General features: G+C 39.8%; 2 protein-coding genes across 9 annotated transcripts in view; one reads left to right on the top strand and one right to left on the bottom strand.

Annotated features, from left to right (window-relative positions):
- LOC132199112 (myocyte-specific enhancer factor 2) overlaps window positions 1–24,315 on the bottom strand; it is an 80,628-nt gene that overhangs the window by 10,492 nt on the left and 45,821 nt on the right. Inside the window, exon 1 of one of the 8 annotated variants that reach the window (XM_059623596.1) lies at window positions 5,659–5,943. The exons of the other annotated variants lie outside the window; for them this stretch is intronic. The gene's annotated coding sequence lies outside the window, so the exon portion shown is untranslated. Of the gene's footprint in view, window positions 1–5,658; window positions 5,944–24,315 lie in introns of those variants that run through there. 8 annotated transcript variants of the gene reach the window in all.
- LOC132199113 (uncharacterized) lies at window positions 5,897–20,069 on the top strand. Its single transcript, XM_059623604.1, has 2 exons — window positions 5,897–6,276; window positions 18,604–20,069. Exon 2 carries the CDS (start codon window positions 18,609–18,611, stop codon window positions 19,164–19,166), a length of 558 nt encoding a protein of 185 aa, XP_059479587.1. The 5' UTR covers window positions 5,897–6,276; window positions 18,604–18,608; the 3' UTR covers window positions 19,167–20,069.

Below are 24,315 nucleotides of genomic sequence, written 5' to 3'. Positions count from 1 at the left end.
ACTTTTGATCAAAAAGAATAAAATTATTAAGAATTTGGCTGGAAGTTATATTAAATTTCGTGTGTTCCTTTCTTAAATCTCTGAAGAAATTTAAGTCTCAGAAGCAGCAAACCAATAACAGACAGCGCTGGCTGTTAAAATTAAGTGCACGTTCTTTTATTTCTCGCGTGTATAGTTCAAAAGAAGCGTCGCAGTTTCAAAGCTCCAGCAGAGCGCAGATCAAAGAATGATCTTGAGCTCTTTGCTCATGCTCGGCGCACTACAAACATTCGGCGCGAATTGAATTCTGCGAAACTCTAGTTTGTCTCTCAACACAAAACCGATTAATTGGCATAATAGGATTGCGGATTGGCGGGGGAGAAAAGAAGAAGGCGAGTCGAATGACAGCAGGTGCGAGAGTCATTATCGATCAGGTGCTCGCGAACGCGTGGGTGAGGCACGTGCGGAGTGCATTTTGTACATTTCTGACGAAGCCCTTTCGGCGTGAGAGAGAAATAAATGCAGCTTAATTTATTTCTGATTTGGCCCGGCGAGCAAGCAAGGTTTTCTTCAAATAAAAAGCGACTAAAAATAAGAGCGGAATTTTATTTTAACCCCCGAGTGTTTACAATTTAAAACGAGAATAAACCGTGACCGACTGACTAGCTCGAGTGGTGGAAATTTAAATTCATCCTGCCCGCACGCGGTCCTATGACAACAAAAATCAGCCTGACCGCCACTTTCGCACGTGCACCTGCTGGAGAAGCAGACGCGAATGCAAGTCAAAAAGGCATTTACGTCTAGGAATAGTAAAATTTCGCTAAAGTTGGTTGGTTGAGGCGTGGAAATTGCCAGTTTTTTTTATGATTTTATATTGAATGTGAGGATTAAAAACGTTTTTATTCAATTTTGTTCTCACAGCTGGCAAATTAAATTAGTTTTTATGATTCAAAATTGTCCGAATTTAATTGGAATAATTTGGTGAATGGGGTTTTTTGATAACGGATTAGCAAAATCCTTGCTAGTGGTGGTGCCGTTTTCTCCAACAATTCTTTTCACTTAAAAAAATTGGACAAATAAAAAACGATAGTAATTTGATTTGCCAGCTCGGAATGTGCAAATTACACGGCATGACCAACCAACTCAAGCGTAATTTTACTGTTACCAAGACAACTCTCGTCTCTCGCCTGGTTCTCGATTAATTAATTGAACGCTTATACATGTGTCCGTTGATTAGCTCAGTCGGTTTCCGCAGACACTGGGAATTGGCAGTTTAATACTTCCAAATAAGCGTAATGGCATTTTGCTCCTCTCAGTTAGTCGAGCTCGAATTAATTGATTTGACGAACGAAACCACGTCAGGTGGAAGGCGCTAATTAACTAACGCTCCAAAACATTCGCCAATCTAAATTTCAATATGCGTTAATTAGTGCAAACGCGGTGCCGCAGAGAAGGGACCAGATAGAAAAGAAAAAAATACTTTCTCAGAACGCACCTTTGAAGTTTTTTAGCAGATCTAAAACTGATTGTCTGATTGTTGATTAGAGTTTTGCTTTATTTTCCTTTATTATCAATAAAGTAGTTTTTTTATGGTTCAACTTTTTCGAAAGATAAAAGTGCAGAAAATTGCCTTAGTTTTATATTCAAAAATTATATTGAAAATGACCTGAAGGCTGAAAATAATCTGGAAAAATGTCTATTACTATATTAATTACATTGCAGAAAATATTATTAATTAGACGAACTTTTCTTAAACTTAATCAATTAACCAAGAAAATCAACTTTGCACCAAATTTTGAGCTCCACTTTTAACCCATTTTCTGTTTGTTTATCATTTATATTATAATAAAGTAAAAAAAGGTTAATTTATTATTGAAATGATTTAAATAACATAAACACAAAATTTATATTCATAATCTTTTCAAAGAATATCTTTGGCATTTAAATTTTTCTATTGAATTGCTGAACATGTAATCATAATCAATTATTTTAAAATTTAATGAACTCCATGACATATATTTAATAAAAATAAATCCGATATGAATCAATAGAATTATAACATCAAAAATTTAGTGTAAAGATTTAAATTAAAATAATTTTTGCATTTAAATATGCAAATTTTTGCGAAATTCCATATATCAAATCTTTTGAATTGGAAATATTCGAGCAGTCGATTTGTTTTGTGGAAAAGAAAGGACACGATTGGGGGAATGAATGGATCTGGGGATGCTTTGATGGTGCAAATAAAACGCGCCGGCTCACGAGGCCGGGTGCGTGATCATATTGTTGGAAAAAGTGGAGGCAAAAGAAGGCATCGCTTTTTTTTTTGGCAGAATGAGAAGAAAGTATCGGCGAAGCGAGCAGCGAGACGACTAATAAGAGCGGAGGCGTTCGTTCGCTGCTCATTTTTCCACCGGCGGAAAAAGAAAATTGACCGACTCGCGCGCGCTTTGACGGCGCGATGGATGCGAAAGAGCTTTTGCAGAATGAACGTGGGCGTCGTGATTTCCTCCCTGCAAAGGTGAGTTGTAGCCATGGAGACCGGAGGCTGCTTTTTTGACGCCCACTTCTCTCGTCGGCACACAACATTATTGAAATTGGATTAAACTGCCATCACGGGGTCAAAATCTGAATCAACGAACAAGAGTTGAACTTTATATATTGCATCATGGGGAGTGGAAATTCGAAAATTACTCCAGCGCTTCGCAAGTGTTCGGCAAGTTCGGATGGAGTAAGATCAGATTGGATATTGATACTCCCAGAAGAGAGATTACAAGAAATGGGCAAACACACTCCCTGTTGGATAATTAGACTGGATTTTCAACGTGAAAACAGGGCTATAATATTTTCCGCGCAATATTGTAAATGATTTATTATTGAATTTAATTAATTAGCAGGATGATTGTTTTTCTAAATTAAAATATGATTTCATAGAAAAAAAGGAGGATAGTCCAACTTTATGTTTTTTAATTTGCACATTATATTTCAATACATACTTTTTATTTTTTGAATTTGCAAATCATAAACAAAACTAGTTATAAATAAAAAATTACAAATTATTTTCCTAATAATTGGAATTCAAATCGGGCTTTCATTTAATTTGAGTAACTATTAACTTTAAAATAGTTAAATAGTTAATTAATATTATTTAAAGTTTTAAACAAGTATTTTTATTAATAAGAAGAAAAAAAAAATATCATGGATTTTATTTTACCCTTTTATTTATTTATTTTTATTTTAATAATATAAATTTGCACAGAGAGCCAGATTTCATAAATTAAATTTACTATCAAAAGTGTAAAAATTAATATAAAATTATATTAAAATTTATACCGAAGTTCCAACTTTATTAAAGATATTAAAGAGGCCAAAACTAAATAGAAGTTTCATGGTAACTAAAAAGATGTTATTAATTATATTTTAATTAGAAAAATTGTAAATTACTGATTGTTCAAAATAACGTTTATGGTTTTATACTCCAGATTAACTTCAAGTAAATTGGAAGGAAATGTCAAAAACGTGTCACTGAATTCATCAATCTTGCTATCGATTGCACGATTGATTTTGTTTTTTATGATTTTGAAAAAAGGAAAGTGTGGTGCCCGACCGATTTTTTTTTCGTTCACGTGAATCAGTAAAAGTCAGGTATGCACACACGAGTTTTGCTGATACAGAGGGCGGCTGCACACGAGAGTTTTATATTCAAGAGCGAGTACTTGAGCGTTGTGGCATCGCACTTGATATTTTCAAGAAGGCGCGCGAGCGAGAGCGCGCGGACCACTCTGCACCGTGGGAGCGAAATCTGGAAATTTTTACCGACGTATTTAGCGAAAAAGTCAAGAAGTTCGACGCGGTAATAATTTTCGCCGAGGGATGACTCACTTGTTTGTATTCATCAAACTTACTCTCGTCAGCACCTTTTAATTTTAGCCGCGGGTGATGAATTTTGCGGTGTCGCGGAATTAATTCTGGGTAAATTTGTATATATTTATAATCACCCCTTTCCCTTTTCGGAACGAAAAAAAACCGCTGATGGTGAGTCAGTGCACCGATATTGGCGACTCCTTCGTTTAATTGACGCACTTTACGTTATGTTGTGCGTCAAAGAACGGCAGACTGCACGGTTTCCGCAATTCGCGCGCAGAGGAAGCCGATTTGGTGACGAAATCGGGAAGTGGTCGGCTCGCGGTGCTTTTCACGAGTTTGAGTTTTCGTTAATAAATTTTATATCAAAAGGAAAAGAGAGCGACGAGGAGAAATTCGGCCTGGCAGAGAAGCTACAGACTTGCGTGACGAGGCAGGCAGCGAGCGACTCTTGACGTAAGAAGAGAGGGATAAGGAGTGTGATGGGAAAAAAAAGAGTCGAACCGACAAACTTGCAGCCCTCGCACGCCCTCGGATTTGTCAAACTTTTACATCAGGCGATACCGTATAATTATACTGATTAGAAAAACATCAAGAACTTTGATGAAAACAATTTTATATAGTTGGGGAACTTTCTTTAATTAATTTTGAAATTAATTACGTATTTGTCTTCCCCACTCTAATTTCTAAAATAAGTTGCAACGAAATATTTGATTAAATTTAAAATCTTACTTTAAATTTTGTTTTCAATTTTGGGAGGAAATCAAACCACACGACTTTTTGAAAGAGATTAAAGTATGGATAAAGATTGTTCTAATTTTAACTTGTTGGTGCTGAAATAAGGGAAGTGGCACACAATTTGAAACAAATGCGCCAATCAATTGAAATTTCCCCATTTTTTTTAAAATAGTTTATCTAGTTTGATATTAAAAAAGTGGGAATTCCTAGAATTACAAAAGTTTTTGCAAGTCTCTCTTAAAGTTTTGTTTAATTGAACACAAACTTGTACGATTTTCTCTCTTACGCCAATGTCAAAACAGCGAAAACTGCCATATCTCTCTTTTTTGGCGTGTTAAGGGCAAAGTTGAAAACCTCTCAACCGCTTGGGAGTTGCTGTATGTAATTTCACAGCTCAAGCGCTCTCGCTTCCTCGAGGCGAAAATTTTCACTTTGGCCTTATCTCTGCATGAACTCGCAGCAAAAACGGAGAGAGAGAGAAAAGCTAATTGCACATTCCAACTTTTCCCGAATAAAAGATAAAAGCCGGAGTAAAGAATAATGTAATGCAAAAAAAAAAAAAAAAAAGAGAAGTTGAATTATCAAGAAAAAAAAACAATTATGGAACGATAAATAAAATTTCACTTACAGGAGCAATTCAATATTGACTCGAAAAATACTCTCACCGCTTCGCAATCGCTGCACCGACGGAAACAAAATATTTTTCATCTTCCTGCTTTTCAGCGCACAACTTTCAGCGATTCCGACTTTGCCAGTTGGGAGGCCACTCTGATGCAAAATAATACATAACCAGATCTAATAATCACGTTAGGCGCTCAACAACATAATATGCTGCTTTTGTTGTTGTGCAAGAAAAGAATGCAAAACTACTGTGCGCGAAACCCACGTGACGGCAGATGCACCCCTCGCCAAGGTCAAACACCACCGGGGTGACCTGGTTCTCTCGGTCGCGGTGGTGATCGATCTGTCGTCGGTGTGCGCGCCAAGGCCGTTCTCCCTTTTACGTAAGCGGAGCGCGCACCCTTATACATTCATGTTGAGACGAAAAATTAACCAAACCATAATTATTTGACTCACCACTGCAGACGAATGCATCACAGAGAGGAGCACATGGATTCGCACACGATTGTGTTGACGGTCGGTCGGACACCCCCGGTGTTTCGTGGCCAGGATATAAAAATAATGCGCCGCGCGTCGAAAATAGCGATCACTCAAAATAAACGCGGCGCGCCACCTGAAGAAGCACTCGCCGAACAAGACGACTGACGATGTTGTTGATCAAGTCGTCGTCGGCGGAGGACGAAATTTTATTTCCACCCCTCACGCGGCGTGCGCCTCGACAGTGTTCAAGAAAGATGCTGCCGCTCGCTCGCGGCTGCTTTGCCCCAACTGCCAGCCATTGGTCGATAAACGCCGCTGACGTCAGTCCGACGACCACCAATGCCTACCGCGCCGCCTTACATAACGCGAGAGGATGGGACCCGAGAGGGGCCCCGCGCGCCGCTCAGGGGAGGCCTCCGTCGGTGAGTCAGCTGGTGCGCCCGACCTCGACGTGACCCGAGGGGCGCACCACCCCTTCTCAAAGGGTTGACACGACAAGAGCCGGCTCCCGTGGGACCAACTTGGAAAATAAGGGATTCTCGGCTAGGGCACGCAGTGGATTTCCAACCCGGAAGTCGAGGACACCCTCGAAGGGTAGTTTCATTGTGTCAATAAAAAATGAAATTGGAAATTAAAACCCAACAAATTTTGTTTTAGAATCAAATTTGGTCGTAGCTGGGCTTTCCAGTCATTTTTTTTCTTTTTATAAAATAATCAACTAAAAGATCAAGATGCAAAAAAGTGATGAAATGTTTTCCGTGTCCCATTTTTGCCGAAAAAAAGTTGAAATGAAAAGAGATAAAAAGTCCTGCGATAGAGATTTTTGATGTAATAAACTTCAAACAAAGAACCGTAGAAAAAAATATGAAAAAAAAATTATTAATGAAGATCTCATGAATAATTAAAAAATTAAAATGAAATAAATATTTCTTATTAATATAAGCTTTAAGATGTAAAAACTAAAAAAAAAAAAAAAAAAAAAAACAGAAAATAATAATAATTTATGTAAATAAACAATCTTTAATTCAAATTAAATACAAATTACAATTCCATAAGTGTTTAAGATGAAAAAACTGAAAAAATAAACAAATAATAAAAATATATAAAATAAAAAATGTTATTAAATAATTAAAATAAAATAAAAATTACTTTTTTATTGTCAGGATTTGAATTAGTGCGCTCCCCAGTAAATTAGTGATAAATTACTCCCACTCACCGGGAGCGCACAATAAGCAAAAATGAGCACCTAGTATGTGATGAGTGACGGCGGCGTCACTCATCACCACGGGACGAACCCACGCGGACGTTCTCAAGTATCACCTCCGTTAAAGGTATTTATGTAATAACTGTCTTTGGATATTTAATAATAACAATGTCTTCCCTGGGTATCACATTTGTTTAATTGACTATTCCCATAGGATCTAGCACCGTCAGGGCGTAACCCTGACATCTGGAGGCACCGGCGAGATGTCTCTTTTCCACTTATTTAAAATAAGGGACTAGAGATAAAAAAATGGGACATTAATAAAATTCCCCGTTCCATTTTTTCTGCCTCCTAAATGTCGATTTTCCGGCATAGGTGCTTTTCCCTTGGGAAAACTGATTTTCCCCATGCCACCAAAAAGGGGCAAATCGGTTCCTCACATTCCCGACTCACCCGCTCTATCAACCAGGAGCAAGGGAGGATTTTTGGATATCTCTCTTTCTGTTCTTCAGAAAACCAAAAAACTTTTTTCCCGTAAATCAAAGGCGGAGGAAGATTTAAATCTAGATGAGTCAAGTTCCTCCGGAGACGATCCCTCCCGTAGTTTATTATTTCCCTCCAGGGGAAATTTAAACTCTCCACCTCCTGGGGGCGATTATGAACAAATCGGCCCAACCCTGGCCTACCAAACTTATGACATAAACCAGCCAGGACCCTCCTCTCGAGCTGATTATTTAGAGCTTCAAAGTCTCGAATTTCAGCCGTTCACACAAGCTGCAACCCCTTCCCTATCCCCTTATATTACCCCGTCTGATTATCTTGCACAAGTGGAAAACACTTCTGTTGGCACTCTTGATGCCCTGCGTAAGATAATTGGCACTCAATCAGAGGACGAAATCGAGGTGATTACAAATCAGTTCGGTTTGATTGATGTGCAGGACGAGCCACCTTCTGAGGAACTTGTTGAGCAGCAAATTCCTCGTAGCTCAACTCCTGCGGTCCCTAACCTTGAACCGTTAGTAATCAAATCTCGTGACACGAGTACCAATAGAGACGAAAATTCTCAATCGGGAAATAAAATGGCAAATCAGCCTACGAGCCGTGCGCGGCCGATTGACCTCGCCTTCTTCAAAGGCAAACAAAGTATCGGAGAATATTTGACACATTTCAATAGGGTCAGAGCGGCCAATCAATGGTCTGACTCTGAAGCACTTAATATTTTAAAGTGCAAATTGACGGGCTATGCATCGGAGTGGCTACAAGGCTATGAGGAAGACCCGGCGAACGCGAATGTGACGCTCGCTCAATTTTTGACAGACTTAAAAAATTCACAACATGTGCAGTCTGATGCACATGTGGCGGAGCGAGAACTTTACTCCAGGTTCCAAAAACGAGGTGAAAATTCACGCAAATTTGTAGGGGAAATGTTGTCTTTGATCAATAGAGTTGACCCCCATATGCTAGAGTCAAGGCGGATTCGCCTAATTTGCAATAATTTGCATCCCTCAATTTTGGATAGAATCGGTTCTCCCACTACAATTGGTGAACTTATTGCGCGGGCAGAGGATCAGGCGCTAAATCAACTCATTTTGGAACACCGGAGGAAAGTTTGCCCTCCTAGTGACTTTGACGCGGAGTCCAGCCGCTCTAGGCGGAAAAAGGGAAAAACCAAAAAATCAAGTAAATCAAAGAAAAAGAGTAAAAAGAAAAAGTCGGTTTCCGTCTCGGACAGCGAATCAACTAACGCGTCCGATAGCGGCAGTGAGTCTTCTTCATATCCGACTTCTTCTTATTCTTCCTCTTCTTCCTCAACTCACGCGGCCGTGGTTGAAAGGAAAAATAAAAAACTCCCCAAAAATAGTAAGAAAGTTGAACGCAAAATTGGGGAAAAATTGATGAAGAAAGTGGAAAAGCGCATCGCAGCCATTCAACTCTCTTCTGGACCTTCTCACATTCCCGCAGCCATGGTGCCCTCGCAGGCAGCCCCACAAGCGGCACCTGTGCAGGCTGTGGCGCAGTACACGACACCCAACCACTTCCCTGATCAGCCTTATGCTAATTACGACCGCGGTGGTTTTTCTCGTGGCCGTGGCGGCTGGAGTGGCCGTGGAGGCCGCCGGGGTCGAGGCGGCCGGGGCGGTGGCCGTATGTATTATAATTCGGGCAACACGATGCTTTGCAATTATTGTCGGCGCACGGGCCATTTGGAGAGCACGTGCTACAAACGCGAATTTGATTTGAGGAATTTAGGAGGCCACTTTGGACTCCCGGGGGCTGTCGCGAACCCCCAGCCGACATACGGGGCACAATATTATCCACCGGCCAGCCCACAAAACGCGTTGCCGCCATTTCCTTCCTTTCCGGCTCTTCCAGCACCGCCACTGGCGGGCCCAGGGGCACCGCAGGCGGCGGCGCCGTATGCCGTTCATGTGCATTACCCGTCGGCCAAGGAAAACCAAGACGGGAGGGCTTAGAAATTGGGGCCCGACCCCTCCCTAAAACCCATTTTGGGGGCTCCCTCTCTGTAAATTTTGAATCAGTTCGCACTTGCAATGAGAATAATTTTCAATCGAGCGGAAATAGTGTAGGAATCAATTCAGTCACAATTTGCGACAATTCTGCTAATCCACATGTTTTAAAAATTCCTGTAAATATTAATGGCGCAACAGTTCACGCGCTGACGGACACAGGAGCGCAGCTTAGTATTGTCTCTGCAGAATTAGTGAATAAAAAGGAAGTAAAGAGTAATTCAAATATTTTGCTGCGAGGCGCTTCTGGCCGTCTTATTCCGGTTTTAGGTTTGATTTCTCAAAAAATTCGAATCCAAAACACGGATTTTGTACATACATTTGCAGTGGTAGAGAATTTTGCACTTAAAATTTTGCTCGGTTTTGATTTTCTCAGTGCGAACAACGCTAACATTAATTGTAAAAATAAAGTTCTTTTGTTTGGCCCCGCAACAGAGGGTCCCTCTTTCGCTGAACCTGTAAATAAAATAAATTCAATATCTCAGGAGACAATGCAACCTCCTGCAGAGGAAGAGGAAATAGACGAAGTGCGCCCTATTGCAACGATTTGCGCACAACACACACTCGATATTGACGCGTTTGAGAGAAAATTGGTACCAATCTCAATTTCCCACAATTTGACAGAAGGTGAATATTTTGCTTTGCCTGAAGAGCGACTGATTAAAAAACATCTATTTGTGCCGAGTTTCATTTTTCATGTAACTCAAGGCTCAAATAATGTTTGGATTAAAAATCTTTCTAGAATACCTCAGCGCTTATTTCAGGGCCAGAAAATTTTCCACCTTTTCAAATTAGAATCTTTTCCGGAAATTGAAATTTTCCCAATTTCAACACAGTCAATTGACCCTCCTTCAGAGGCGCCGAAAGGGAACCCTTTGGATTTAATTCACATCAATCCTGAATTGTCAAATGAACAAAAGGCACAAATGCGCACTCTGTTGGAAAAATATAAACACCTTTTCCCACACGACACAGAAGATTTACCAACCACAAACAAAATACAACACATTATTAGGTACAAGGGACCTATAATCAAACAAAAACCCTTCAGGGAATCAATGGCTCAGCGCGAAGCGATGCGAATTGAAATTGACAGATTGCTTTCCAAAAATATTATTGAACCATCAGAAAGCCCATTCTCTTCTCCAGCCTTCATTATTCCCAAAAAAGGGGGTGGGTCTAGATTAGTTATTGATTACCGCTGCATAAACAAACATTCAGACCCAAATTCCTACTTTTTGCCTCTAATTTCTGACATTTTGGCTAGTTTCCACGGCGCGAATTTTTTCGCGGCCCTGGATTTGAACCAAGCCTATTTTCAAATTCCTATGGAGGAAGGTAGCAAAATTTTTACAGCATTTAGCACTTCCTCTGGTCACTATCAATTTAAAGTCCTACCCTTCGGTCTCCATAATGCTCCCGCCACATTTTCTAATCTTGGCGACAGCATTTTGAGTGACCTGCGATGGAAAATAGTAATTTCTTATTTGGATGATGTTTTTTCTTGGGCACCAACCTTTGAGAAATTGCTGGAAAATCTAGATATCATTTTACAAAGGTTTGACGCAGCAAACCTAAGATTCAAACCACAAAAATGCTATTTTGGGTTCCAAAAAATGAGCATTTTAGGTTGGTCAGTCAGCCCTCACGGTGTGCATGTGGATGCGGACAAAATCTCAATTTTATCTAAGCTCCATGAACCAAAGAACGTGAAAGAATTACTCAGGGCGCTCGGGATGATTGGCTATTATAGAAAGAGTATACCAAACATGGCAAAAATCGCAAAACCTCTTTATGATTTGGTAAAGAAAGACACAAAATTTGAATGGGGACCACAACACTCGGAAGCTTTTCGCACCCTTCTAGATAAAATTTCAAAACCCCCAATTTTGGCTCATTTTAATCCTTTGGCTAAAACATTTTTAGAAACTGATGCGAGCCACATTGCGTTTGGCGCGGTGCTGTCACAGCTAGACGAGCATGGGAATAAACGTCCCGTTGCTTTCGCTAGCCGAGCGACAACGCCGTCCGAAACCAAACTAGCAAGCGCTGCTCTAGAGTGCTGCGCACTTTCCTGGGGGATTTTGTATTTCAAATTTTACCTCAATGGAATTAAATTCACTGTACTTTCAGACAGCCATGCAATTTGTTCCATTACAAAATTAAAAGACCCTTGGGGCCGAATTGGGCGTATTTTGATGCGCCTCCAAGCTTTTGATTTTGACATGGCACATATTTCAGGCAAAAAACATGTCTGTCCTGATTTTCTCAGCCGCTCCAGCGCTGATTGGTTGCCGTTTGATGAAGAAAATTTCTTAGCGGAACTAGAAATTCCTGCGTTTTTCACCGAACTTGTAAATATTAAAAATGCTCAACAAACTGACGACAAAATTGTAAATATTAAATTAGCGTTGGAAAGAAATGACACAAGTCGTCAGTATAAGCAATTTATATTGCAAGATGGGCTCGTTTGCAAACGAGGCACGAGCCCGCGCAGCTGTCTTCTGCTGCCTCTTATTCCCGACTCGCTAAAAACACAGCTTATGCAAATGTTGCACGAAGATGTTCTCTGCGGTGCTCACTTGTCATTTGCAAAATGCTATGACAAAATCAAAACTAGGTTTTTCTGGTTTCACATGATTCGCGATATTAAACAATTTATCCGTTCATGCCCTATTTGTCAAAGTTTTAACAAATCAACCCAACGTAAGTTAGGCAGTCTTATGCCAGTGGACCGACCTAGGACGGCCTTCATTAAGGTGTGTCTGGACTTCGGAGGTCCATTCGTCCGGTCCACTCGCAGGAATTGCATGCTCTTGGTTGCAGTAGACTACCATTCTTCTTGGGTAGAATTACGAGCTTGCAAAGATGCCACAGCCAAAACCACAGCCACTTTTCTATTTGAGCAGTTCATTTGCCGAACGGGCCTATTTTTGGAAATTGTTCATGACCGGGCCCCAGCGTTTACAGGTGAGCTCATGACTGAGTTCTGCGAATTAATTGGCACTCGCCAGGTGAGAATTAGTGCGTATCACCCAGCTTCAAATGGGAAATGTGAAAGATTTGTTAAAACAGTCAAATCAATTGTAGCTAAATACGTGAGTCCTTCACAAAAAGATTGGGATTTACGTTTGCCACAAATAGCTTTTGCCCTGAATTGCTGCACCCATAAGTCAATGCAAGAGTCACCTTTTGCTCTTGTTTACGGCCGTCAGCCAATTCTCCCCTTTGATATGATTTCAAACGAAAGTTTCCGAGACCCGTTTGTAATTGACATACAAAATCGGCTTGCTCTCGCCGAGGAGATAGTTGCAAAAAACTATTCTAAACAGCAACGAAAAGACAAAGAGCGCTATGATGCGCGTCGCCGCTTAATTAAATTTAAGGTTGGCGACTGGGTTTCAGTTTTCACTCCACGCGCTAAAATTGGACTGTCGAAAAAGTTACTCCCTGTATATATTGGACCTAAGGAGATAACAGGAATCATCAGTCCAATCTCGTTTCGCGTACGCATGAGCCTTCGTCCTGGCGCAAAGGAGGAGGTCATAAACATTGAACGACTCAAACCCTTTTTCACTCGCGATGCACAACCCCAAGGGGTCCCAAATAGGAATAATTCGACTGAGCGCGATTCGTCTCCGGCTGCGGTCGAATTAAACCCTGAGTCTCAGGACGCGCAATCTGCTAACGCGACACCTGATTTAGACTCAGACTCATCTTAGGGTGTGTAGTACGCAAATTAGCTCAATTTGGGCTACCTGGCACAACTGTTGTTATGCCTGGAAATACGTGGCAAATGGAGAAATAGTTCCTAAAAAATTTATAAATAAAAATACAAAAAATTGGAACATTTTTCTATTATGGCCACTTTAAATAAAATTATTCTATTCATTTTTTTTTTTTTCTCCTCTACCACCTAGACGTGGCAGTAGCCTACTTTTCAGTGCGTTACTATGGCCACTTTAAATAAATATTTATGTAAATATTTCTGTAATTTATATGTATATATATATATTTCTATTTTGCCCTGAGTGCTAATCAATACAGTTCACTTTTTCATTCCATTTTTTCTTGGAACTTTAAATAAATTAGATTTTTTTTACTCTTTCGGTCAATACACTCTTCTTCTATATGTATGAATTTTTTCATTTTTTTCCATTCATAAGAAAACACCTAAATCACCGCGGCACTGAGCGCACATCATATCAGCTCAGAATTATTAGAAGCGCGGTGGCCCGAGAGAAAGAGCGGTGCCTCACCCGCGAGCACGTGGCGACCGGAGTGTCTTGGCGATTTGATTTGGGACATGCGCTGTATCGCGCTCTGCATGTCGCAGCGGGCAGGCAGCTCTCGCGCGGAGTCGCCATTATTGCCCCTAAAATCATTTGTCCAAAAACCAATATCCCCAATATTTGCCCTTAAAACAAATGCCCAAAAATGAACTATCCTAAATTTTTCACTCAAAAATTCCCTAAAAAGTGAATGTCCCAAAAATATTTGCTCTTAAAAGAAAAAAAAAAATCTTGGACAGTCCTTCTGATCACTTCTAGTTACCTTATATTAAATTTTGTCAACCTTCATCGATAGGGGAAATATTTTAGAGCAAATAAATTTTGAAACATTTGGGAGTTTTGCAATTAGGGGCAAAGCGGGTCTCCTCTCGCACGACTTCTCACAGCAGCCGGCGCGGCATTTCTCGCGCTCGGGTCTTAGTTACTATTTTCTTTAAAATTTTATAGCACTCATTCTAGAGCTCTGAAAATTCTCATTCCTTGAGTTTTTTCAATAAATATATCTGTCTACGCACCTCAAAATACCTAACTACAACCATATACAGTTAATTTCTTTGAAAATTACACTTATAAAAACATGATTATTGCACTTATAAATACTTTGCACTTGAAAAAATTTTGTTGTTATTTTCTTTCGAGACCTTTTCATAGGGTTTTATTCCCAGCTATATAGCTTGGACATTAATTTCATTTTTTCAATTGTACATTTCCAAAACAAAATTATTTTTTCAAATGACATTTTTTGTCACCCACACTCCTACAGGCCAGTGATGTGCCTGTGTGAAATATACATATTCATCGTTTCACTGCACCTGTGCAATTCTTAACAAGTAATTAATAATAATAGCTGAGGAATGGTGCTCAATAGCAACCATAATTGTGTTTAGCCAGGCCGTCAGAGAGACTAAAGGATTTAATAACGATCCTGTATCAAATCAGATTCCACAGGGCCCATGTGGATTTAATTTTAGAATCGTTATTTTATTCCTTTTGCAATATTATTTTATGAAAACTACGCGCGTAGTCTTTCTTTCTGATGAAAGTGGAAGCCTTGGCGCCTCAGCCGACTCTATAAAGAGCCGAAATATTTGTGTTATATAGTCCCACTTGCATTTTTGATGTCTGCAGAACACATATTCTGATTGTCAAACAGAATTTTATTGATTATACACTGCACTTGTTCATATATTATTAGGGGAAAAATTAAAAAAGGGTTCCAACAATTCCCTTTAACCTCTCCTTCAATTTCTGTCCATGATAGTCTTTCTTTTATTGGTGTTAAAATTTTTTTTTAATATATCACAATATTTTTTTTTTCTCTCCTCTCTGTACTCGTCCCTTTGTAACACCTATTTGATAGTTCTATCGGTGCTCACGTTTGTTTAAGATGGACCAAAAAATTTGGGGACCTGCCGATGCTGAATTCCAACAGTACAAACTACTGGTTTTCATGCTGCAGCGAGACTGTCCCTTTTTACTGCCACCAAGACCTAGGTGTCAAATTTACGAAGTGACAGGAGATTTGTTCCGCTGGCCATCAGAGTACAAGGCACATGCGGTAGCAGCAGATTTAGGGATGTATAGGGGGCTCGCACGTTCCTATGTCAATCTCTATGGCAAGGTTAACCGCCCTTTGACAGAAAAGGTGCGCCCTGGCACCATCCTGCCGGTCAAAGTAGAGGGTCGCGGTGTCTACACCGCCACAACGTGGCTGCATTTGGTCACAAAATGGAAATCTGAAGATAAGATTTCACATCGTCCGAACGCGTTTGTTTGCAATATCCAGATTGCCATCCGGAAATTAGCAGCATATTGCCATGACCACGGGGTCCGCTCTCTCGCGATTCCAGCCCTCTGCAGTGGGCTAGACGAAATGCCCCCAGAATACATCCTACATTTGCTGCAGCTCTATTTTGCCCCGGTTGACACCACGATTTTTATCGTGCGTCTTCCACGCACCACCGGGTAGACACACAATTAATGTAGTGGATTAACAAAATTTTTATTTATATTTGATTCCAATTTTTCTCAGATGCACAGTACTACCGAGCCTAGTACTTAATTTCAAACATCATTATCACTTTCAGATTAATTAATTTTGCCAGCAAATTAATTATATAATCTTGAAGGTTTTCAAATTATTTATTTGTTACCTTAATTCAAACACAATTTTTTTATTAATTCTTTACACTTGTTTAACATCCACTACATTCGTACATCTGGAATCTATAATTTTTTTATTTATTCTCATTTTGCGGTATTAAAATATTACAATTTTTTTTTTTCTCTCTGATGAATATATACCATTTTATTATTTTTGTAACCAAATTATATGACTCATTAGATTTCCACTCATAACCACCGCACAAATATGTTGTTTTCAATAATTATTTTTACTGGTCTTGTCAAGATGATTTTTTTCTTGTTTAGCATAACTCATTGTGCAATTATTCTCTCCTGGGTCTGACGCATTTTCTTTTATTATTAAAAATCATTCTTCAGTTGAATTATTAATTTTTATTTCAAGATACATGAGTTCTGATTGTCGTACTCAAATTAATATTTTTAGTTGCGTCTAATTTTTTTTTGTCGTCTTTGTCAGCATACGCAATATGCAGACTTCCTGGCTCTGCGGTGCACATTCACGTCCGCTGCACCTGGTTTGGCGGTCTAACAGTTGACATTGCAACTAGCAGTTTTTTTATCACATCAGCGTCTGACCGCTCTCTTCTACGAAAATAGCTCAACACAAATTAAAATAGCACAATTGCAGTTATGCGTGGGTTTAGCACATTCATCGGGATTATCACACCATCCTGTTTCCGCCGACATAATGCACAAAAATGCACTCCTTCTCAATTTTTGTTGTTTTCATATTCAGCAACTTATTCCGCTGCATAATTTTTTTTTCATTGTCAGCTAAAATCACTGGTGACCACTCCAACGTTTTGGGGCTGGTCACTCTGGCACGACTCTTTAACACAAAGAAGCGGGCCGCCTCATCATGCTCGCGTCGCGCGGGCCGCGACTCACCACTTTTGGTGTCTGTCTGCTGAGTATCACTAACTATTTCTCAATTGTTCTAGCTGAATTCCAATTGCACCCGGGGGTTTTGGTCAAACAATTACAATGGTTTCCATCGACTTCTATTTACCCAATTGTTTTTGACATCGAATTACCTCAATATGCCCCTCTTGCTTCTATGTTTGGGTATCAAGTTTCCACACCACCGGAAGATCCCTTTCTGAACTTGACACGTATTTTGAGCAGAGCAGATTACACACTTGCCAATTTGACTCAAATTGAATTTGACACAGACCTGGAGCAACTTAACTTTCGAATCCCACGCGCACTTGAATTCATAGGAACTTTCTTTAGTTATTGTTGTTCTCTTGTCACCCATGCCGACCTGCCGCCCACTGGCACCCAAGCTCGTGATCAACTCAAAAAATTAAATGTTGAAATCGCAAACGCCTTCACAAAAATTTCCCAGAATAATGGCCAACTCTTCCAGTTCGCGTCAAATATGAGAAATTATATTCAGGAAATTTCTCATAGAATTAAAATCACTTTGGCCGCGGCAACTTCTGCTCACGACAAATTATTACTCCATCATACATTTAATCTGTATGTGAGAGTTCTCCACTCATTCACGCACTTGATCAACTTGCAAAATTCCCATTTCCTTCAAACACTCTTTTCCTCGTGCGCGACTGGCAAATTGAATCCTTTGATCGTACCGCCGAGCAAACTGAAATTAGCTTTAACTGAACTCCGAGAAAAAATTCAGCCAGAAAACCACACGCTTGCGATTCCAACAGCAAAATTGGATTATTATTATTCAGACGATTTGATTTCCTGTTCACGCAGCACTATCGCGATGACCTTAACCCTTCAGAATTTTTGATTCAAACGTTCTTTCTCCGAGTTTCCGTCTAATTTCAATCCTGTAAGTGCCATCAATTACTTTCTTCAGGATACAATACCAACCCTGTCCATACCAAATTCAAGTATCAGTTAAAATTATCTCGACGGCCTGACCGTTAGATTTTTTTTTTTGAAATTTCTTATTTTTGTGTGGGTATTATTATTATTATTTTTCTCAGTTTGGTTATTATTATTTTCGTTTATTGTTTATTTTTATGATTATTATTATGGTTCCTTTCGCACACTAGACATAATTCATTCATTTCTCCATACTGTGCCACCGGTTGCACCAGAGTTAAAACATCATAACTCGCTTTCCCCTCCAACGACTTGTGCGTATGTTTTTCCATACCGGCTGGTGTCCAACCTGACACTTTCCACGCACACACTACTCCAGCGAAACTGGGTTAATCAACTGACACCCATCAGCTGACAGCGCTCTTCACTCTCGCCTACCTCAACCGAGGTTCGGCCTGGGCCGCCTCCAGGCCGCTCTTTCGGCCTCGGCTGGCCGCCTGGGGGTCGAGGTGCATTCCGACCTGGCTCAGGAATGACAGGAATAATTTATTGAAAATTATCAAATTTTTTTTTAACATACTTTTCGTTCTAGTTAATTTTCATTATTATTTAATCTCAAGTATTGTTCTCTCGGTTTTCATTGGCTTCATTTTTTCTTTTTTTACAAATCACTTATGCATCTTGCGATGAAAATTTTTTTTATTAGTACACAAAATTCAATATTCACAATAATAATAATAATAATCGGTTGAAGATTTTTTTATTTACATCTCCCTTCTTCATCCGACCTACACACAAAGATGTAATAATAAATTCAATGGACCATTTCCAGTCCCTTTATTTTCATCTTTTCTTAATGAGATGGGACACGACTGCCCATAGGCATTCCTGCCCAATCTTTCCTTCTTTTCAGCTTTGTGTTTTTTCCTTATAATTGGGTTTATTTTTGTAGCACTCATGATGCGCATCTACGTACTACGGTCCGAGAGCTTCAGGATTTGCCGCCTCGACTCCCAATGCTACCGGACGGGGCAGCGGCTGGAATCATACATCAACTTCGCGGCGGCGGGACAAAGTTTCTTCTTGACGGACTATTTTCGAGCGCACCTCCGCAGCCTTCTACGAGACGCACAGGTCTTTTCTACTTCCAACCCGACTGCTCTCGAGTCCCTGTTGGACGAGACCCGAGAGGTGGTAGTCGCTCACCTGGCACGCATCTCCTACTCCGCTCAGCTCCTTCTGACTCTGTTTGACACACTCGTATCTGTCCTTGACGCGGGCCAACCCAACATCGGCCGCAACCTCGCCCGTCAATTCCTCGCCAGGCTCCAGACATTCTGCGAATTGTTGAGTCCGTACCTTGCCTTCCTCCAGGCCGAATTGGACACAGCTCAAGCGGCATTGCCTCCCGATGTCCAGTTTTCCCCCCCCTCATCGGAGGATGAATGGGAGCCCGACGAATACGTGGCCACACTGCCCCTCTCGCCTCCGTCCTCCGATCTCGAGGACTGGTGAAATGTGTCCTGCTGTCCTGCCGTTCCGCCGTCCAGCCGCCGCTCCGCCGCCACATCCCACCATCAGACGTGACGCCGTTGTCCTTCGGCCGAAGACTAAACCAACGTGTAGGACACTCAGTGCGTCGATTTATCCCTTTTTGATTTTTTGTTAATTTGCATTCTCTGTATTTAACTTTAGTTCGGTGCTCTTATTTCCTTCCTTATTTTTGGTAATTTAGTCTCCTTTTATTACCCTGACGTCTCTCGCTCTCCAGTATTTAAATTTTGCTCGAAGTCCCTAATTTTTTTTCTCTCTCTCCGTCTATTTGACCATCGCTATTTTTTTATTCCCTTTGTTATTTTTTTTTTACTTTGCATTTTATTTTTACATGGTCAACATTCCTTTTTATCTAATTTTTTTTTATTTTTATTTATTTCTTTAATTTTTTCCGAATTTATTTTGTACTCAGGGCTGGACACCCTGTCGCACACCTCTTCCTTCCCGTCAATGGAATTTTTCCGTGTTCCCCTTTTTCTCGAATTACGTTCTTTTCCGCTATTCCTGTTTCGGTTGTGGTGCGGGCTCCAACCCCTTTTATATTCCGGCTAACACACCCCAAAACCCTTTCGATCCATATGTTCGTTTTGGACTGAGGTCCTCTCGCTTTGTGCAAGGGCTCGTAAACGAGCGCGGCTGACCACCGCTGTGGGCTTCCTCTACCCACGACTTTGCTCCCCTTGGCACAATTACGAGGGTCCGCCAGTCCAGTCGGATATCAAAAATTTTGCTTATACAAAAAAAAAATTTTTTTTTTCCACAACACTATTTACACATTCGTCCCAAACAAAATAAAACTAAAATTTTAAATTCCCCAAATAAGCCGGGGGGAGGGGGTGGGTACCTCACCCCAACTAATCGGTTGAAGCAATTAAAATCTTTCCCATCTCAAATAAATATTCCAAAATTAATAACATTGCAAAAAATTCCATTACGGCGATTCGTAAATTCAGTATTCTTAATCATAATTAAGTAAGAGGATAATATTCATTTACAAATATTAAATAACTTATTTATTCGAGCAAGGCAACATTTTTCAATATTAACAAGTCCTAAAAGTAACTTCTTATTTTTTTATTTGTTTTTGTTCTTTCCCTAAATTCGAGAGGGGGAGATGTCAGGATTTGAATTAGTGCGCTCCCCAGTAAATTAGTGATAAATTACTCCCACTCACCGGGAGCGCACAATAAGCAAAAATGAGCACCTAGTATGTGATGAGTGACGGCGGCGTCACTCATCACCACGGGACGAACCCACGCGGACGTTCTCAAGTATCACCTCCGTTAAAGGTATTTATGTAATAACTGTCTTTGGATATTTAATAATAACAATGTCTTCCCTGGGTATCACATTTGTTTAATTGACTATTCCCATAGGATCTAGCACCGTCAGGGCGTAACCCTGACATTATTATTGTGACGCAAAAAAATGAGCGTAGAAAAAAATAAAAATTTATATAAGTAAGATCCTTACAAATAATTAAAAAAAAAAAATTATGAATATAAGTTAATAATAAAGGCATAATGATTATTACGATTCAATTTTTAAAAACAAAATTGGGCAATTGATTTAATTAATTTGATTTATTCGCAGTTTCTTATGAACTTGGAGCTTTTTGAGGTGATTCATTTATGAAAAATTGTTTTCATTGCAATGAATTTCCTTTTCTCTTTTTTTTCTAACCCTCAAGGCGCCCCTGCTCCTCCTAAGCCTGCTTTTAACACAGTAAATCAATTCGAAGCGGCAAACGTCTTGCGACAAGCTTTTTTCAACCGAATTGCTTTTGTTTTGTGTGTGTTTTTAAAAAATGAAAAAAGCGGTGCGAATCCAGGGGATCAGCCAGCAGGAGACGGCGCGGCCTAGCTGTCGTCGTTAGAGACGCTCCGCGGTGATGAAAGTTTGAGTCACCGAACGTTTTGAAGACTTATGGTGCAGGCAGGATTCTGGCTACAGCCGTCACGGTAATATTCATGCCTAAAACATCTTGGAGAGTAAAAAAAAAGCCCGAGAGAGCAGCCGCGCGCCGCAAGAACCCCTGCAAGAGATGAGAAGAAAGATGCTGCTGTGGGGGATAGGATAGGATAGTAGTGGGTCGTACGTAAACATCCAGCAGGCTCTAGCTTAGCCCATCACACAGAGAGTGATTTAAATTTCAAGAGTTCCCATCCTCACTTCCGAGTGTCGAGAGAGCAAATGAGAACAAGCGAGACAGAGGAAAAGGGAAAAAAGTGAGAGTCGGCTGGGTGCACCGACACCGGATGAGATTTAAAAAATAAAATAAAAAACCAAAGCTTTACTGCCGGCGCTATTAAATCCGTGTTCGACCGATAATAATTATTACAATTCACTTTCCTGCTTCCCAAAGAGTCTGAACGCGATAAAGAGTTTGTTTCTGGATCCTGTTAAACGTCTTATTTAGAATAAGGAAAATAAATATCTATGAATAATTTAATATTAATTTTATTATTTTTAAACGTTTTTACTGTAAGTAGAATAATTAGTCTTATTAGATTCTTGAAAAATTTATATTACTTATAATTTTAAAAGTACTTTTTTTAATAATTGTAGGAAAATAAGCCTCTATGAACAATTAAATATTAAATTTAATCATTTTTTAAACTTTTTGTCTGCAAGTAGAATAATTAAGTTCTTGAAAAATTTTAATTACTTTATTAATTTTGAAAGAACATATTTTTTCTTTTCTTTTCAGAAAGAAAATTAATAATAATTAAAACTGGAGCAAGTTCATTTTCAAATTATATGAATTGTAGCAAAGCATTTTCAATCCAATTTTCCTTTTTGCAATCTCCTTTTGAAAAAGCAGCACTTCTCTCCCGTTTTCCTCTTATTCGAGAGAGCGAAAGGATTTTTTATACATTAAAGGAGCAGAGGCGCCGCCTGATGTATTTGTATGTGTGTGTGTGGAAAGGGAAAATCGAAGCAAACAAATAAAAGATGCACGAGAATATATGAGACGCGGCAGAAAGCACGTGTGTGATTGCGAGCCGCCGCGACCAGATGCGTGATAAAAAATAAATGCTGCGGTCGGAATCGCGTCACATCCGATCAGCAGAGGGAACGCGCGAGTCACACAAAATCTCCTGAGGACGTCAAAGAGAAACAAGAAAGAAGTAATGCAATAAGGAAGATTGAAAACAAACGCCTGCCGAGAGAGAGGCAAGATTGCTCAAGGATGTGCAAAAATTGGAAATGTAAGACGCCCCGGAAAATATTGTTTATTTAAAAAAAAAATGTATACGCAAGTTCAGCAGCCAGACTTGGTATATTTCTTATGTTTGCTATTACATATAACGAGGGCTGAAGTTCGAGCAGGCAAGATGGGAATTTTGCCATCCAGCAGAAATTGAGAAACCTTATTTCTGTGTTTATGCGCGCATCTCGAAATCAAGTTTTTGGGGAGAGAGAGAAAAATAATAATAAACATCGAATATACCAACTTCGACACGGAGAAGGAGCTTTTTCAAAGGACACGGAAAGCAAAAGTCAGTGAGGCGAATCAGAAAAGTAGCGACGAAAAACTTGCAATCTGGCGAAAATTAACTCTCTCTCTCGAGAAAGAGAGAGAGAAAATTAAAGTCTCTGCGCTCGCTCTTGTGAGAAGCAAAAAGGGAGCCGGAAAAAGTTTGGTCGGAGTTGTAAGTTCGCCACATGGAAATCGAGGGCAAAAAATCAAAGCAAGGTGCACGAAGGGGGAGAATGATGGAAGAAAGAAGAAATTCTTGTGCGGCTGCCGGATTTCCGCTGCATGGGGCCGCCTTGGCTTTCGGCGAGAGCGAGACACGCGGGAGACGGCAACAGCTGCCGCGGCTCGTGCCGCGCGCTTCACGGGGGATGCTGCGAGCCACCCCCTTCAACACACGCACCTTCCTAAGTTGTCGCAAGTTTCGATGGATGGCCATCGAGACAGAGAGAATGCGAGACGGATTTTAATTAAAACACACCGGCCCGGTTCTTTCTTTATCTCGTTCGGTGTTTTTGTCCTCCTCGGCGCTTTTCTTTTATTTTTTTTCCTTTCTCCCGCTGCGTGCCACGTCGTTTTGTATGAAAGTATATGCGCGCCGCCGCTTCACTTATTACGAAGAGAGTAAACACACTCGAGATTTTTTAATGAGACCCGCCCGACGACAGATTAATGAGATAACTCTTTATAATTATCGCGTTCGTGTGTCCAAATTAAACTCCAGACTTTTAATAATATGCGTGTGTGTTCACAGGCAACCTGAGTCGCGAGAGCCCTTCAGTCACCATCATATTGTGTCATTTGATGAAGTGCTCTTCGTTTCCGTTTCGAGTGGAGTTATTTATTTTGTCCGAAAATACAAAGAGTTTTAATTAAAAACAAAAAACGTAATTAATACGCGTAAATATAAAAATATAGGTTCAGAAAAAAAACCAATTCATATTATGAGAAAAAGAGCAAAAAAAAGGAGACTAATTGTACTGACAAATCTGAGAAAAAACTTATGTCCGAGAAGTAGAGTGCATTATTACAATCTATTTTTAAATTTTTTAAAAATATTTAGAATGAAAAAAATAATATCCTATAATTAGTCGTTGCAATAAATATCGGTTTCCCGTTAATTGAACTTTCTTGACATATATTTTCCCAAGCGTTTTTTATGTATTTAATCAAATTAAAGTTTTGTTTATGCGGATAAATTATTAATACTGCCAATTTCCTAAAAATTGGTCAAAATATATCATAATATATTTTAAAATGACTTGAATTTGTATTAATTTTTATATGCCAAGTTAATTTTTCAGATAAAATAAATGAAGAAATTTTAACAAAGAAAAATGCTTTAATCATTCTATATTCTTACTCTTTTTTTTTAATTTGATTAACAGAATGAATTTTTATTAAAATATTTTGATTCTTACATGTGCTTTTTTATTTAGAGCCACACGCCTCTCTCGTCATGTGTTTGAAAATTCCCACACGCACCATTCTCAAAAGCCAAATTACAACTCTCGTCGGCTGGCTGGGTTTTTAGAGAGAGAAAGCATCGCGCCGAAAGGAAACGGGGAACAACAGGTTGAAACGTTCACCGGAAAATGGGAAAGGTACGAAGCACGCGACCTCAGATTC

Source organism: Neocloeon triangulifer, unplaced genomic scaffold (assembly GCF_031216515.1).
Source record: "Neocloeon triangulifer isolate White Clay Creek 2 clone unplaced genomic scaffold, ASM3121651v1 ptg000013l, whole genome shotgun sequence".
NCBI classification, from domain to species: domain Eukaryota; kingdom Metazoa; phylum Arthropoda; class Insecta; order Ephemeroptera; family Baetidae; genus Neocloeon; species Neocloeon triangulifer.
The sequence above is the reverse complement of the archived record's forward strand: the minus strand, read 5'-3'. Positions and strand labels throughout refer to the sequence as shown.

Bases quoted from the DNA above. Each gene is read 5' to 3' on its own strand.
- LOC132199113 (XM_059623604.1), top strand. From the start codon at position 18,609: ATGATGCGCATCTACGTACTACGGTCCGAGAGCTTCAGGATTTGCCGC.